Source organism: Salvia miltiorrhiza, chromosome 1, assembly GCF_028751815.1.
Source record: "Salvia miltiorrhiza cultivar Shanhuang (shh) chromosome 1, IMPLAD_Smil_shh, whole genome shotgun sequence".
In the NCBI taxonomy this organism is placed as follows: Eukaryota; Viridiplantae; Streptophyta; class Magnoliopsida; order Lamiales; family Lamiaceae; genus Salvia; species Salvia miltiorrhiza.
Genome location: NC_080387.1, coordinates 34444986 through 34457974, shown reverse-complemented (window position 1 = coordinate 34457974; position 12989 = coordinate 34444986). Strand labels below are relative to the sequence as shown.

General features: G+C 42.1%; 1 protein-coding gene, 1 long non-coding RNA gene and 1 pseudogene across 2 annotated transcripts; 1 reads left to right on the top strand and 2 right to left on the bottom strand.

Moving 5' to 3' along the window:
- Positions 1-908: 908 nt before the first annotated feature.
- Positions 909-2078, bottom strand: LOC131021886 (borneol dehydrogenase, mitochondrial-like). Its single transcript, XM_057951215.1, has 2 exons — positions 1904-2078; positions 909-1785 (listed from the first exon to the last, which is right to left on the bottom strand). Exons 1-2 carry the CDS (start codon positions 1924-1926, stop codon positions 1005-1007), a joined length of 804 nt encoding a protein of 267 aa, XP_057807198.1. The 5' UTR covers positions 1927-2078; the 3' UTR covers positions 909-1004.
- A 4546-nt stretch (positions 2079-6624) lies between these two features.
- On the top strand, positions 6625-8754 carry LOC131021906 (uncharacterized). The gene is made up of 2 exons (XR_009101090.1): positions 6625-7275; positions 8102-8754. It is a non-coding gene; the product is annotated as an uncharacterized LOC131021906 (long non-coding RNA).
- Positions 8755-12045: 3291 nt separating this feature from the next.
- Positions 12046-12762, bottom strand: LOC131006912 (borneol dehydrogenase, mitochondrial-like; annotated as a pseudogene).
- Positions 12763-12989: the final 227 nt, after the last annotated feature.

Sequence of the window (12989 nt, the reverse complement as noted above, 5' to 3'; positions counted from 1 at the left end):
CGACACCTTGAACAGCTTCCACGATGCGCAAGAACAACTCCTTCTGCATTCGAAAATGACGTCAGAAAAATGTAGGCCCTTACGTCGGATTGTCATTGAAGTAGTCTTGCATAAGATGTAGATGGGCATCCTCACGATCATGGTGGACGTAAGACCGGGGACGTCTAACACGTTCCGGCGTCGGTTGGGAGTAGATTTGAGACATCAATTGTTTGTGCAACTCTATCTCGTCCATGATCATTTAAGCTACGTCGTCGGATGAATCAGACGAAGAATCATGCAACGGTTCCGCCATTTTTTGAAAAAAAAAATACTGAAAGATAAATATTAGAAGAGTGAATGAGAAGAATTGTTGTTGTGTGAATGAAGGAGTTTAGGGGTACTTATAGATAGGAAATTAAAAAAAAAAAAAAGAGGAAAAAGGAAAAAATCGGCAAAATAGTCATTGAAGGCAAAAAAAAAGGAAAAAAAAATCGGACAAAACCGCTGGTTTCAAATTTGAATTTGATTTTTTTTTCATGAAGCGTGTGTACAACACGCGCCAATTACATCGTCCTTCGAGTAGCACCCAATCGTTCGCGTAGCCCTCGAGTAGAGGCCGACTGCATTGTCGTACTCAATCTCGCCCTTACTCGAATAAGGGAGATCGAGTAGAGCGTTGCAAATGCTCTTATACAGATATATCTCATACTGTGTACACTATCTTTTTTCATAAAGGAAATTGTCATAAATATCATTATCCCCCTCCCACTCCCCCGCAGCGGCGGAAAAGAACCTCGAAACAAAAATTTAATTTATCTACATAATTGACAATATACTATTAGGAGTTCCCTCGAAAAAGATTTGTCCCAACAATAGTTAAAAAAAATTAAGAAATCGTGCATATATAGATATTTTCCAAACACACGTTAATTTTCAAGCACTGACTCATGCTTCATTTTATTTATTAATATCATGAAATACAAGATCCGACAAAATACTCCACCCATGGATTCAAAGTAAAGTCATATGATCATATCAAATACGTTGAGTCCTTTATTCATGATACAAAATCCTCCATCAACCATAAGGTTATGCCCACTCACATACTTAGATTCATCGCTCGCCAAATATAGGGCAGCAGCCGCCACATCTTCTGGCATCAAATTCACTCCCTTAAGGTTGGAATTAAGGCCTCGAATCCCATCGTCGTTAGCCTTCACAAAATCCCTCGACAGCGGCGTAGGCAGAATATACGGCGACACGCAGTTCACGCGCACGCCGTGCCTCCCGAGCTCCACGGCGGCGTTCCTCATCAACCCCACCACGCCGTGCTTCGAGCTGGTGTAGGCATGGGAGGAGGAGCCGCCCACGGCGGAGCACACGCTCGCCGTCGTGATGACGCTCCCGTATCGCTGCGGGATCATCACTCGGGCGGCGTGCTTCGTCCCGAGGAACGCGCCGACGAGGTTCACGTCGACGACGCGCTTGAACTCGGACAGCTGGCAGTCCCGGATCTTGATCTGGGGGGCACCGGCGATGCCGGCGTTGTTGAACATGATGTCTAGCCTCCCGTATGTCGAGACGGCCGTGTCCACGGCGGTCTCGACGTCGGATTCTTTAGTCACGTCGCAGCGGACGAACGTGGCCGACGACGGCGGTCCCAATTCTTTGCAGACATTGCGTGATAATTCGTCTTGGATGTCCGCTATTACAACCTTGGCTCCATGCCGGGAAAACATTCTGGCGGCGGCCTCTCCGATGCCGCTGGCGGCGCCGGTTATTAAGGCTACTTTCCCTTCAAGCCTAACTCACGTGAAGTATGAAATTAATTAATTACAACATTAATTTTTGGTTATTATACAATGATGCTTTTGTGTTTCGACTAAATTATTGATTATTGAAAATTAAATGTGAATCTTACCTTCTTAGAGAAGTTGAGGCCATATTGGCGCACCCTTTCGTTAGCTTGTTTTGTCTCTTTTTGTTGTCGTGAGTTTTCTTTTATTGATCACTTCACCGGTAGATCAACACTCTTGGATTTTTTTGATTTGGATCCTTGTCCTAGAACCTAACCCTAATGGCCTAACCTATCAATTAAGCTAGTTACCTAACGTACCAAATTCATAGTATTTCAATTATACTGTAAATATTTAATTTCGGTTGGTGTTTGGTTGAAACTTGGAATATACAAACGCTGGCCCGCTTAGATCCGTGGATTCAGATCCGTTTTTTAGGGTCTGGATCTCAATTTTTTGGATCCAACAGATCTGAATTCGGATCTGAATCTCAATTTTTAAAATGGATCTGGATCTGGATCTTGAAATTTTTAGATCTGAATTCAACCCAGATCCGACCCGTGGATCCGTTTTATTTGATATATATATGAAATATTTTATATTTATTTTATTAATAATATTAAATATACTAAAAATTAAAAACAATACACTATGGAGACTTTTTTTCTTAAGAAATGTAATTTGAAAGACTTGTTATCATTGACTTGAGCATTGAGATTTGTTTATTTTGAATTTTTAGTGACTTATTTTTCTATGTTGAAACTTTCTATTGCATAAATATGTTTCGTGCAATAATTTTTATGATGGAAACTAAATGTTGTTGATTTTGCGACTTTTTTTAAAAAATTTATTTAAAAACAGTAGATATTCATGGATCTGGACCCGTGGACCCACGAATCTGAATTTGAATCTCAAATTTTTAGATCCGTTGAATCTAAGATGGATCTAGATCCAATAAAATATTAAAATGGATTTGAATCTGATATTAATGAGATCCGGTCCGGATCCAGCCGTTGCCATCCCTAGCTCCAATTCCTCCACTAACCCACTCAATTTGATAGTATAGGCGCCTAAAAAATTAGTCAGAGTTGTTTTGTAAAATTGTTTGCATTGACTTTAAAGCTATATTAATTAACTAGGATTTAAACAAATTAAAATTATTAGGAGCGTTAAATTTTAGGGATGATTTTAGATATATAAAAATGAAACAATACTGTCATTTACACGATTTGGGTCAAATTAAATATGAGTTTCGATTAATATGTGGATCAAGATATGAATACGAGTCAATTCAGGTATACGGTACACCCGAATGCACTGGAAATTTTGTGAATTATATAATATGACGAAATAGAAACACCAAATTGAAGACGAACCAAATCTTCTTTTTTCTTTTTTGTGAAATAAAAAAACAATAATCTAAAATATATATAGAACAATATATAATGTATAATAGTCGAATTAATGATACGCGCGTGTCATCCTAGTATCGAACATCAAAATAAAATACATATGTACGTGAATAATTGAATATCCATTGGAGTATATATACATACAACATAACAACAAAGATATATCTATATCCATGCTTCATTATGCCAAACACGTTATGCACGTCACATATGTTGATATCATGAAACATTTATATATCTATATATATAATACTCTCCTTCCGTCCACAAAATTATTTTCACTTTATCAACAGCATAAATTTTAAGAAAATAATTAATAGTAATGGATATTATCGTGAGTGAAGTTTTGGATCCCATTATTATTGTGAGTGGAGTTTGTGAACCATTCTGCTATAAATCGAAGTGGAAACGATATCGTGGACGGACCAAAATGGCAAAAGTGGAAACGATATTATGGGTGAAGAGAGTATGTAATAACGATTACAAGTTGTCAAAATAATAGTAACTTCAATTTTTTATTTTTTACCATTCTGTTTTTAAAAATTAATTTAAGTAAATTATTATATTAAAAATCATCTTATATTTATTATATATTTTAAATTTAAATTAATTTAAGTAAATTATTATATTAAAATTTATCTAATATTTATTATATACTCCCTTCGTCCCATTGATTCTGTCATGTTTTCTTTTTTGGATTGTCCCATTGATATTGTAATGTTTCTATTTTTCGTAATAATTTTACACTACAAACAATATATATGACCCATCACCTTTACACACTTTTATTACACTAATTTAACTCTCATTAACAATTGTGCCCAAAAGAAATGAGACAAGCCTAATGGAATTGATGGGAGGGAGTATATTTTAAATTTATTTAATATCCTAATTTATAAAATAGATTTCACGCATTGCATGCGTGGGTGGTTCAGTAGCGACATATGAAATGAAGACTCCCCATCGATGGAAACCAAGTCATATTAGGAATTGATGAAATCAAATATGTTGCATGCTTGATTCATGATAGAAATTCGTCCATCAACCATGAGGTTATGCCCACTCACATACTTACATTCATCACTTCCCAAATAAAGAAAAGCTTCTGTGATAAGATCAAAACACGAGCTCTTCGAGTGAGCACAGACTCCCAACTAAAACAGAGGAAAACTTGAAGGAAAAAAGGATAAAACTCTCAGTTCATTTCTCATAATGCTGAATGGAACAAGGAGATGTCCTACATATGGCCAACGGCCTTCTGGGAAAGCAGAAAAAGACAGCTGAAAGTCAGCGACAACAATCTCAGACTCCTAACAACTTGGGACCACTCATTCTTCTCTCTCTAATCAACAACATAATCCTTAAACCTACTGGGCTGCTGGATCCTCCGCTTGGGCTTCTTCACTTCCAAAGACACCTCTGGTTGGGCCGCACAATCCAGCCCAGCACTCAAATCTTGGGGCGTAATATTCCCCACTGCTTCGGCAATCACCTTGTCCTCAAGGTGGAACTGAGGATATGCGGTGCGGAGATCTTCTAAGTCTTCCCAAGTGGCACCTTCGGGGGGTTCTCCCATCCATTGAACTAGAACTTGAGTGCGCAACCCGTCGTTGCTCAAAACGCGGCGTTGGGAACAAATAGCCAGGGGAGTGGCGACGGGCTGAGAGTCATGTGAATCCGGGGACAGGTCACAGGGCTTCTCCGAGCTATCCCCTTTGTAAGGTTTGAGAGCCGAGACATGAAATACCGGATGGATGCGGCTGGTGGGAGGTAGTTCGAGGCGATAAGCGACTGGTCCCACTTGCTCCGATATAGTATAAGGGCCATAATAACGGTGTGCTAGTTTGGGAATCACCCGGCCAGAGATTGAGGTTTGGCGATAGGGCTGGAGGCACACCAAGACCTGATCGCCGACATTAAACTCAAACTCGCGGCGTCGACGGTCACTATTCTGCTTCATTCGGGCTTGTGACTGCCGGAGGGTGATTTTCAGCTGCCTCAATAACTGGTCTCGCTCCAGGAGAATGTCTTCGACAGCCTGAATTGTGGAAGTGCCCCGGACATATGGTGGAATGGTCGGCGGAAGTCGCCCATATAACGCCTGAAAAGGTGTCATGCGAATGCTGGTACAATAGGAGGTATTGTAGGAGAATTCCGCCCAACTCAAATATGTGGCCCAAGCTGCTGGTTTCATATGAGCAAAAGCACGGAGGTACTGTTCGAGACCACGATTAATCACCTCCGTTTGACCATCCGTCTGAGGGTGGTAGGCTGTGCTATGGTGCAGCGTAGTGCCGGAGAGTTGGAAGAGTTTGTGCCAAAATTTACTCAAAAACAAGGGATCGCGATCTGAAATAATGGACGTCGGGAATCCATGATGTTTGACAACAATCTCCATGAAGAGAGAGGCAACGGATGTCGCGGTAAAGTGCGCCGGAAGAGGCCCAAAACGGGCTGACTTGGTGAGGCGATCAACCACCACAAGAATGGATGTGTAGTGGCGACTCGGAGGCAACCCCGTGATGAAGTCCATTGTGATATCCTCCCACACTTGATTCGGCGGAGGGAGAGGTTGAAGCAGCCCGGCAGGTGGTTAGGTAGAATATTTGGTGTGTTGGCACGTAATGCACTCAGCGACATATTTTTCTACCGTCGCTCTCATCCGTGGCCAAAAGAAAGTGGTGGCCAAGCGAACCAAGGTGCGTTTGACACCGCCGTGGCCTGCAGTGGGGGTCGCATGGGCCTCGTGGAGCAGTCGAGGGATAAGGGCTGACTCCGGACTGATGTAGAAACGGTTACGGAACAGCAGAATCCCATCGCGGGCTGAGTAATCGGCAGTCAGCTTTCGGTCCTCGAATTATTTATGGAGGTCGACGAGAGCAAGCCGAGTGGAGTTTTCTAGTCGAAGGACGTCCGTGAGCTCGGATATAGGCACGCTGGCAAGAGTCAGTGCAAGAAGCTGCGGTGGAGATTCACTCTGATCATCTGGTAACCGAGAAAGAGCATCGGCAGCGCGGTTGGAACTACCCGTGCGATACTCGATTCGGAAATGAAACCCCAGCAGCTTGCTAACATACCACTGCTGCTCTGGAGTCTGGATCGTCTGCTGGAATAGTTCCCGAATACTTTTGTGGTTGGTGCGGACCACGAAAAATCTTCCCAGCAAATATTGTCGCCATTTTCTCACTGATTCAGTGATGGCGTAAAGCTCCTTCGTATATGTTGATGCAGCTTGAAGACGAGGGCCCAGCTTCTTACTAAAAAACGCAATTGGGTACTCCAATTGCATGAGCACCGCTCCCACACCCACGTTGGATGTGACAGCCCGAAACCAAATAATTCATTTAAATTTTTGTTTTTCATATTTAAATTATTTTGAAGCATTTCATATTTAAATTGTGAGGTTATTTAAAATTTTAGTCTATGTCATGAATTATCTAATCGCGCTCCTAGTTAGATGTATGATTTTAAATTATAAATCTTCTAAAAATGTATACTATATAGATTTATGTTTTAAGTATTTCTAGTTAATTTGAGCCATAGACAAATATTTACATAAAATTATTAAATTGTTGGGCCTTATATTTAAAGTATTTATATAATTCTTATTTAATACTAGGCCTTTTATTATTGTCCAAATTTTATGATGCACCTAAAATAGTTATTAAGTTAAAATATTTATAACTTATCAACTAAAAGAATGAGAATTGCTTGTGCAGACTCCAATCCATATTCCATATTTTATTCTCAATTCCATTTGTATTTAAATATTCAATTCAATCTCTCCATCCTTTTTCCTCTGAAACTTATAAAACACAAAACACGATTCGATTTCCTCCTTAGCCACACATATCAGTATTCGCAGTATTTGACAAACATCACAGCATGCCAAACTTGAATTAAATTTCCTTTCCGTAAGATTTGATTTTCTTCCACAAGCAGCAAATTTTTGATTTCTTTCACATTCAAATCTTTGACGAACGAGTATATTCAATCTATTTAAACCTCAATTCCTCACCCCCAACTCACCTCTTCATCTGTTCATTTAACTAAAATCTGCAGATTCTCCCTACGAATCCCAACTGGTAAATTTTAATTATTTTTGCAAAGTTTTTATTTATTTATTTATTTCATGGTTTCTCATTTCTGCCAAAAATCAAAACTTTACAACAGAATTTTGTTTTCAAATCAAAATATGCACACATCCTTTTACTGTAATTTCCATAAGGAAATCAAATAGAATAAATCTTACTAAATACATGAAAAAGAAAATAGAAATAGAAGAAGGGAGGGGAAATTGTTGGTGAGTGTATGACTGTTGAACAGCGCCGCCGGCGCTACGCGCCACGGCGGCTGGCGGAAGGAGGCAGGGGCGGCGTACGGCGAGAGAGGAAACAGGGGCAGCGGCACCGTGGTCTCTGCCGCTGCTGTGTACTTCCGGTCAGGGCGGAGGGAGAGGCGCTTGGGTTGTGCCGCCGTCGACGCGAGAGGGCGGTAGTGGTGGCGAAGGTCGCCGGAGAAGGAGACGCGGCCGCGGCTTGGCGCGGCGAGGAGAGGCAAGAGACCGAGGGAGAGAGGGAAGGAGAGAGAAGTGGAGCAGTTGCTGTGCGTAAGTGAGTGAATGAGTGTTATATTAGGGGTTGATATTAGTCTTTGGGCTTGGGCTTAGGTTAGTTTCATTTGAATGGGCTTAATTTATTAAATGATTGGGCATTAATTTTAATAAACAAGTTGGGCTTTTATTTTAATTACTCTTCTAAGTAGCAATTATAATTTATTTAATTATCATTTTCAATTCAGATTTTTTTGTTAAAAACTTTTATAAATAATTTTCTCAAGTTTAGTTATATTAAAGTACTTTGTAAATTCAATTAGGCCCTTATGTATTATTATTTGAATTTATATGACTAGGTGCGGCGCGACTAGGACATAACTGTTGATCTGAAATTATTCAAGTTATCTATCAAATCCATATTTTCAGGTGTGGGATTTATTTCAGTACATGCACGTGGTTAATATTTGTCCATTTTAATATTATGTGTTTACCGTATGTGTTGTAAAAATATTTATCGCTAGGGGCCAGCATAATTGGTCCAGGACTTCACCGTCCTTGGTATGCCACAATGCGATTTCATGTTACAGGGTTGCAACCATTATATTGTCGCCAGGGGCCCACATATAGGGTCCGGGACATTAAAGTCCTTGGATTGCCACAGTGCGTATGGAATTTATGTTACGTTATGACAATATGTGTTACCATTTTATTAACATGGACAATTATTGCATGTTCCCACACTGAGTGTACCTTGTATGCTCATCCCATATTCAACAGTTTTAGGTGATTGATACTGGAGGCGCGTGGAGAGTCGAATGGGCGCGTCGAATCTATTTAAAGATAAATGTTTCTTAAAACATATTATGTTATTTCATGTGATATCTTTTGGTTATGTAAACTCTGAAATTCTATACTATTTGAGATTTGTGTGTGATTTATTTAAATAAATGTTGTTATATTATTTTAATGTCATGACTTGTTTAATTTATATTTAAATTCATTTCAAATATTTATTTAAGAATTTATATCTTTACGAAAATATATACATGGATACATATATAATTTTTAATTATATAAAGATTTTATTTTGTTATATTTTCCGCTGCTAAAAAGATATTATTTTATATTTAGAGTTTTTCCTTAGTACAAGTTTTATTAATTAGTTAATTATTTTTCTGACATCTTCATGTCGTGCTTTGAAAATAAAGTTGTTAAATTTATGATTTAAAAATCAAGATTTATATTTGAATACATTATTGAAAGTCTTGATATCTTATAAATCGTTTTAAAAGTGAGTTTTAAATTATTTTAAAAGACTTCCGCATTAAATATTTATTTAAATTTTATATTTAACTCCTTAATTAGATTAGGGTGTTACATTGGAAGCATCAGTCTCCACAATAAAGTCCAAGTCAAAGTTTGGTAGGCGAAGAAACGGCACCGAAGTCATGGCTGCCTTGAGAGACTCGAAGGCCGCTTGCGTCGCCGGAGACCACTGGAAGGAGTCCTTGCGGAGAGGTCCGTGAGTGGGGCTGCAATCGCGGCGTATCCTCGTACGAAACGCCGATAGTACCCGGTCAGGCCTAGAAATGCCCTGATGTGTCGCACGATCTTGGGAGTAGGCCACGTCTCCATAGCGGACAACTTGCTCAGGTCAGCTTGGATACACCCCTCAACCAATATGTGCCCTAAATAAGCGACAGATGATTGGCCAAAAATACACTTGGAGAGCTTCAAACAAAATTGGTTAGTAGATAAGCAATCGAAGACCACTTGGAGATGTGAGTGGTGCTCCTGCATTGTTTCACTAAAGACCAAGATGTCATCGAAGAACACAACAACGAATCTGTGCAAATATGGGGCGTACATCTGGTTCATGGCAGATTGAAAGGTGGAGGGTGCATTACAGAGGCCGAAGGGCATTACCAGAAATTCGTAATGGCCGTCGTCAGTTCAGAACGCCGTTTTGTGGATATCTCTGCTGTGTAGACGGATTTTATGGTAACCCGAATGTAGATCCAATTTGGAGAAGACCCTCGCGCTCCCCAAGCCGTCGAAGAGTTCATCGATGGTGGGGATAGGGAAATGATCGCGTACAGTTACTGCGTTTAGTGCGCGATAATCGACGCAGAACCTGTAGCTGCCGTCCTTTTTTCTGACCAATAATATCGGGGAGGAGAAAGAGCTTCGGCTTGGTCGAATGGCCCCTTGAGCTAGCATATCCGCCACTAATTTGGCCGTTAATCGGCGCGGAGTTCGGAAGAAGGTGGATCCGGTGGTCGACGAAGCGATATGGTGGGAGGCCCGTCGGAGGCAGGAATAACAGACGATATTGTTGTAATAGTGACTGAAGTTCAGTAGGGCATGAAAGAGGCGGAAAATTTGGGCCTGGGTCAATGTTAGGATCGTCACTTGACTTGGGCTCAAATCCCATTAGGAAGTTGGGCTCCTCTTTGGCGCATATGGGCCGGATATGAATCTCAAAAATTTGGTCAATATGGGCTGCTATGAGAGTTTGCAATTGCGCGACGGTATGAATCGGAGTCTCTGGAGCGGGGTCGCCGTGCAATTGGATCCGCTGACCGGCACGATCGAACTCCATGAACTGCTCTTCATAGTGATGAGTGACTGGCCCAAGATGTCGTAACCACTGAATGCCCAAGACAATCGCCGGTCCCGTAACATCGAGGACGTGAAGATCTACCACAAACGTGTGGTTTTGAATTTGGAGAGGCACTGCTGGGCAGATATGACGGCAAACTAGAAAATCGCCGTTGCCCACATACACTCGGAAAGAAGGAATGTCCCGGATTGGTAGGTTCAGCGATTTAGCGATTGTTGGCTGTAGAAAATTATGAGTACTCCCACTATCCACAAGAACTCGAACTGGGGAACCGCTAATAACGCCGGGAAGTTGTAGAGATCGCGGGGAGGAAGTGCCAAAGAGTGAGTGTAGACTTGAGACGTCTCCGACTGTGGTATTGTCACCTACTTCTCCTGAAGTGTCGTCGGGTGGGTCGATGTCGTCCTCTTCCTCTGAACCCACAAGCAGTAGGAACTTGTTGCGACATCGGTGGCTGGCGGACCACTTTTGGTCGCAATTGTAGCACAAACCCCGCTCGCGTTTGTCCTTAAACTCAGCCGGACTGAGGCGTTTGATGGGTAGTTGGTGGGGAGTCACCTGCGGGGGACGGGGTGGTCGGACGGTGGACGAAGACGCAGAGGATGTAATGAGTAGTGGCGGAGTCGTGGGCGGAGCAGGGGATGGTGGGCTTGCAGATGGTGGAGCATAATTGATCGGCGTCGCTTTAACAGGCCACCGGGAAGGCGGAGCCACGTTGAGTCGGGATTCTTCGAATCGGGCCTCATATGCACGGGCAAGCGCAAACGCCTCCATGAGAGATGAGGGTTTGGAGATGCTAAACTCACGACGGATCTCTGCCTTCAATCCGGTCACAAAGAAACTGATTAAGAGGTGCTCTGGTAAGCCCTGAACCTGATTCATTAAATCTTCGAACTCGGTTTGGAAATCCGCCACCGAGCTCTGTTGAGTGAGTTTTGATAGCGCTCCTTGAGGGTCGGCGAAAAGGGATGAGCTAAACCTCTCCTTGATAGCCGCAAGAAAGGCTGGCCATGTGGAGAGGAGGTTGTTGGCCTTAGCCCACTGAAACCAAGCTGCCGCCTTACCTTCCATATGAAAGGAAACGATCCGCAGTCGGATCTCGTCGGGGGTGCCGTGGAAGTCGAAAAATTCCTCAATCCGGAAAATCCAACCATGTGGATCAGATCCGTCAAAGCGCGGAACATCCATCTTCATGGAGCGCAGCAAAGGGGAAATGTCTGTGAAATGAGGTGGAGGATCTGGGTGAGGTGGGGGTTGGCGAAGGTAGAGGGTATCAAAATGAGAATCAACGGAGGACATAAAGTCCTTTACTGTTGCATTGGTGGCGGTTATTTGGCTTTCCAGGTGGGTCCGAAGGATTCAATGGCGGCGAGGATTTCGGCGTTGGACATGGCAGGAAGATCAATGAAAGCGCCAGTTGATAAGATCAAAACACGAGCTCTTCGAGTGAGCACAGACTCCCAACTAAAACAGAGGAAAACTTGAAGGAAAAAGGGATAAAACTCTCAGTTCATTTCTCATAATTCTGAATGGAATAAAGAGATGTCCTACATATGGCCAACGACCTTCTGGGAAAGCAGAAAAAGACAGCTGAAAGTCAGCGACAACAATCTCAGACTCCTAGCAACTTGGGACCACTCATTCTTCTCTCTCTAATCAACAACATAATCCTTAAACCTACTGGGCTGCTGGATCCTCCGGTTGGGCTTCTTCACTTCCTGAGACACCTCTGGTTGGGCCGCACAATCCAGCCCAGCACTCTGATCTTGGGGCGTAACATTCTGCCACGTCTTCCGGCATCAGACTCACTCCTTTAAGGTTGGAGAATATACCTCGGATCCCATTTTCATGTAGCCCTTCGACACCGATGTTCCTCGTCAACCCCACCACCCCGTGCTTCGAACTGCCAGCTTGCTGTCGTGATGATGCTCCCGCTCCGCTCACTCGGGCGGCGTGCTTGACGAGGTTCACGCGCTTGAAATCGGACAGCTGGCAGCCCAGGATCTTGACCAGGTCGGAGCCTTCGATGATGTCGGCGTCGTTGATCATGATGTCTAGTTTCCCGTACACGGCGGTCTCGACGTTGGATTCTTCGGTCACGTCGCAGTGGACGAACGTGGCCGACGACGGTGGTCCCAAATCTTTGCATATATAGCGTGCTAATTGGTCTTGGATGTCCGCTATTACAACCTTGGCTCCATGCCGGGAAAACAATCTGGCCTCCGATGCCACTGGCGGCGCCGGTTATTAGGGCTACATTTCCTTCGAGCCTATATATTGTCACGTGAAGCATGAAATTAATTCGACATTTTTGGTTATTATAGAAAGATGTTTTCGACTTGATATTGAAAAATGGGAATGTTGAACTTACCTTCTTTGAGAAGTTGAGGCCATTGAGGCACTCCTTAATTTTTTTTGTTGTGGTGCGTTTCCTTTATTTTATTTGTTCCTATGGGTTTCCTTTATGTGGCAAAAATTAAAATAGCCAATTTGATTAAGTAAAAGTTGATAGTGATCATAAAAATAAAAATATATTAATTAGGTACATTTTTACAAATATACCCTTTTATTATTTGAATTTAACAATATTAAATTTTGAAATTTTGAATTTCATTTTACTA

Excerpts from the sequence above, each read along its gene's own strand:
- LOC131021886 (XM_057951215.1), bottom strand. The coding sequence starts at position 1,926 with ATGGCCTCAACTTCTCTAAGAAG. Across the intron at positions 1,786-1,903 it reads GCCTCAACTTCTCTAAGAAG|GCTTGAAGGGAAAGTAGCCT; the intron begins GTAAGATTCACA and ends CACGTGAGTTAG.